Source organism: Chrysochloris asiatica, unplaced genomic scaffold (assembly GCF_000296735.1).
Source record: "Chrysochloris asiatica unplaced genomic scaffold, ChrAsi1.0 scaffold00025, whole genome shotgun sequence".
NCBI lineage: Eukaryota > Metazoa > Chordata > Mammalia > Afrosoricida > Chrysochloridae > Chrysochloris > Chrysochloris asiatica.
The window spans coordinates 11,692,666-11,697,254 of record NW_006408543.1 but is presented as its reverse complement, the minus strand read 5'-3'; the positions used below and the strand labels follow the sequence as shown (position 1 = coordinate 11,697,254).

The following is a 4,589-nucleotide window of genomic DNA, read 5'->3' as shown; positions in this document are numbered from 1 at the left end:
TTTGGTTGTTTAAATGATTATATATCCTTGAGTGTTTTTGTATACATTCCCTCCCCATCAAAAATAAATAAGTAAATAGAGGGAATAGAAGCAAATACTGTTGAATGGTAATGCACAGAGGAGATTGCAATCATTGCAATGAAATGAAATACAATAGGATGAGTGCCAAACCGATATTCTCCCATATAAACTATCTATCACTCAATTCACAATAAAACCTTTAAAAAAAAAAAAAGCAGCTAGTGGATGGGATTCAGCCCGTGCACCAGGGTGGGCTGACTCCTGCTCTATACTGCCTGCTGTGCCTTTCAGGTCACTGAGGATGGCATCCTGGACCCCTCTGGAGTCCCAGTCCTTCAACCACAGTCTGCTTTCCTCTCCAAAGCCCACGTCCTGTGAAAATGCTCCGGGTGCTTGGGACCTGCTGCACAGGGCACTCCCACTGCCCATCATCACCATCTGCTGCTTCGGCCTCTTGGGGAACTCCTTTGTCCTGTCTGTCTTACTCCTGCTCCGGCAGCGTCTGAACGTGGCAGAAATCTACCTGGCCCACCTAGCAGCCTCTGACCTGGTGTTTGTCCTGGGCTTACCCTTCTGGGCAAAGAACATCTGGAACAGGTTCAACTGGCCATTCGGGGCCGGTCTCTGCCGCGTGGTCAACGGGGTCATCAAGGCCAACATGTTCATCAGCATCTTCCTGGTGGTGGCCATCAGTTACGATCGCTACCGCGTACTGGTGGACCCAATGGCCAGCCGGAGGCGGCAGCGGCAGCGATGGCAGGCCCAGCTCACCTGTGTCCTCATCTGGGCCGTGGGGGGCCTCCTGAGTGTCCCCACATTCCTGCTGCGAGCCATCGATGCCGTCCCTGATCTGAACATCTCAGCCTGTGTGCTCCAGTTCCCCCAGGGGGCCTGGGCCTGGCATTTTGTGAGGATGGTGGAGTTGAACATGCTGGGGTTCCTCCTGCCTCTGACTGCCATTGTCTTCTTCAACCACCACATCCTGGCCTCCCTGCGCAGGCGGGCAGAGGTCCTCAGGACGAGGTGTGGGGGACCCACGGACAGAAAGACCACAGTGCTGATCTTCACACTCGTGGTCACTTTCCTGGTCTGCTGGACACCTTACCATTTCTTTGCCTTCGTGGACTTCCTGATCCGGGTGCAGGCTCTCCATGGCTGTTTCTGGGAGGACTTTTCAGACCTGGGCCTGCAGTTTGCCAACTTCTTTGCTTTCATCAACAGTTGCCTGAATCCGGTGATTTACGTCTTCATGGGCCGGCTTTTCAGGACCAAGGTCTGGGAGCTTTATAAACGGTATACCCCTAGAAGCTCAGTCCCCACATCCTCACCCCCATAGGAAAGAGTTCCTCCAACTTTCCTGGAGGAATTAAAACAATGGTGAATCAAGAAAGTTGGTGTCTTTAGACCTAACTTCTACACCATGAATACTCCTGTGGTTGGCTGTGGTCTCCACAGATACCCACATCCTGGACACTGTGATGGGTATTGTTAATGGTCAAGTAGACTTTACAGATGGAGCAGAAAGAAAGATCCTGAGAATAGGAGATCATTCGCTTAACTCAGGTAATCACAGAGCTTTTATATGAGGGAAGTAAAAGGAGATCTGACAATGGATATAGGAGTTGTGATGGTGGAAGAAAGAAAAGGGTGTGAAGGGGGTGTTGCAGAACAAGGCATGTAGGCAGCCTCTACAGCTGAAATAAGAAATGGGTTCTCCCAACAAGCCTTCACGAACATGGCCTTTCTGACACCTGGACATCACCATTGGCATTAATTTTGGACTTTGACTTTCAGAATTCTAAGGGAATAAATTTGTGTTCGTTGTTTTTTGTTTGTTTAAATAATTTTTTTTTTTTTAATGTGTGGCAATTGATTACAATGGCAATAGGAAGTGAGGTCAAACATCCAGTGAAAGTCTATTATAATATTTCCATTTAGTCATTCAAAAAAAATGTGGGCTACCTGCTAAGAATACAGAGATATTACACCTAGAGACCTATGTATAAGGAACGTGTTGTCGTTGTGTGCTGTTGAGTCAGTTCCAACACCTAGCAACCCTGTCTAGTGTTTCAGAGATTGTAACTCTTTGTGAGAACAGAAAGCCTCATCTTTTCCTTGTGGTGTGCCTAGTGGTTTCAAACCACCAACCTTATGGTTTATAGTCCAGTGCTTATCCTACAGAGTTACTGACCGTGCTCCATATGTATCTATATATCATATACATATATCGCTATAATGTGGAGTCCTGGTGGGGTCAGATGGAGGCAGAGGGCAAGAGGTTGGGTCTGATCATTCTTTATTCTAAACACCACGCTAGGCACTGTAGGATACCCCAGCAACATCCCTGGCCTCCTCTCACCAATGCCAGTAGAATCACTGCCCACCCCCCCACCCCCGCAGTTCTGACAATGAAAGATGCCTCAGACATGGTTACGTGTCCCCTGGGTGCAAACTCACCTTCCTCCTCCCAGTAGAGAACCACGTGTGAGCTGAGCTGACCCAGTAATGTCTTACAGAAAGGGGTAGCTGAGGGAACATCTTGGAGTTGGAAGGTCTTGAGTCCTTGGAGGACCGAACCAAGGGAGGGGAGACGTGGTTCAGGACAAGCCAATGGAGGTAAACACCGACAGCAGAAGCAATGCCGCAACCACCGAGCCTGCCAATCTCTCAGACCTGCACAACTATAAGGGTTTGCTGACGTCATGGTCCACCACCTGTCCATGTGTCCTACTGAGGTGGCATGCAAGTTGCTGTGATGCTGGAAACTCTGCCACCAGTATTTAAAAGCCCAGCAGGGTCACCATGGTGGACAGGTTCCCGCGGAGCTTCCACTCTTAGGCAGACTAGGAAGAAAATTCGCCAATGGATCAGGAAAGACTACTGTGGGCTAGAGTGCTGGAGGATGAGCCCCGTGGGTTGGAAGGCGCTCAGAATCCACAGCGGTCACAGCAGTAGCCTCAAACATAGCAGTGATGATGGAGGTGGTACGGGACCACACAATGTTGTTCACGACACATCAGGAATCCCAGCCAACTCAGTGGCAGCTAGCAGCAACAACAGAATCTCTCCATGAGAACACAAAGTGACATCACTTTAAAATAACGCACTACTATTGATTTTGGAGTCATTCCCTGGTGTTTCCTAATTATGGATGTTGTTAAGTGTGTCGAGTTGGTTCCAACCCATAGTGACTCTATGTACAACAGAAGAAAACACTGCCCGGTCCTGGGCCATCCTCACAGTGAACCCACTGCTGCCGCCAATGTGCCAGTCTATCTCATTGGGGGTCTTCCTCTTTTTCTCTATCATTCCACTTCACCAAGTATGACGTCCTCCTCCAGGGACTGGTCCCTCTTGATAAGGCCTGAAGTATGAGAGACTAATTTTCGCCATCCTGGCTTCTAAGGAGCATTCTGTCTATACTTGTTCCAACACAGATTTATTTGTTCTTTTGGCAGTCTATAGCACTTTCAATATTCTCCTCCAACACCATTACTCAAATGCGTCCATTCTTCTGCTGTCTTCCTTATTTAATGTCCAACTTTCTCATGCATGTGAGGTTACCGAAAATACCATGGCTTGGATCAGGTGCACCTTAGTCCTCAAGCTGACATCTTTGCTCTTCAACACATTAAAGACGTCTTGTGCCACAGATTTGCATAATGCAATAATGCATCATTTGATATCTTCATGGCTTACACCTGTGCTTCTCCCAGCATTAGTTTCTCCATCCAAGCTTGTGAATGGGGAGAGGTGGGACTATGAAAGAGTGAGCAAAGGAGGCGAGGACCCATCCTGAACCAAGTCTGGACACTCTGAGTAAAGACAGGTGCACGTGGGCCTGTGTGGTCAGGTGAGCATGCCGGTGCTGAGTGGGATCCTGTCTTCACTGGAGGTGCTGATTTTGTGATCACAGTGGGTGTTTCACACTTATTGGAATTTTGTTACACGTTGCATTTTAATGTGATTTATCTTGATCACTGATTTGCTTAAAAATTTGCTTTAAAGTTTACTCCCAAGAGCAGGACCTCACTTGCCTCCCCCTAGTCCTCCCTGAAGTCCTGGTGTGGCACTGTGGGATCTGCAGGGCAGGCGATTCAAGCCAACCAGCCATTCTCAGAAACCCTATATGTGGTCATTATGAGTTGGAACCAATTTGACAGTACACAACACACCAGTCGTCCCTGAGGAGGGGTTGGCTGGGCTGCATTTCCTATAAGATACCTATCAGACAGGTTTCACACTCACCTGTGGAGAGCTTCTCTCAGAAAAAAACACCTCAGTTCCTTATCAGAATAGAAAGCACATAGATTGCCTCAGTCCTCAAATGCTCCCTCATCCACAAGGATCATATCCCAGCCTCAGGGATGAAACAGGCACCTGGTGTGTGTTACCATCAGTCCAGTGTTTACCTGGAGGAATCAATCGTGAAATTAGAAGACATTTTTTCCTCAGTGTCCTCAGCCAAAAGAAAAATGCCACAGACAAGCCTTGTCAAATGGCTAAAATAGCTGGGATTCTTCCAAGGCCTTCCACCACCACCCCACCCCACCCCACCACCCACCCCC

General features: G+C 48.3%; 1 protein-coding gene across 1 annotated transcript; it reads left to right on the top strand.

Annotated features, from left to right (window-relative positions):
* The first annotated feature begins 322 nt into the window (after positions 1-322).
* Positions 323-1,391, top strand: BDKRB1 (bradykinin receptor B1). Its single transcript, XM_006878206.1, is given in 2 exon segments — positions 323-1,348; positions 1,350-1,391. Coding segments are annotated over 2 exon segments (1,068 nt in total).
* The last annotated feature ends 3,198 nt before the right edge of the window (positions 1,392-4,589 follow it).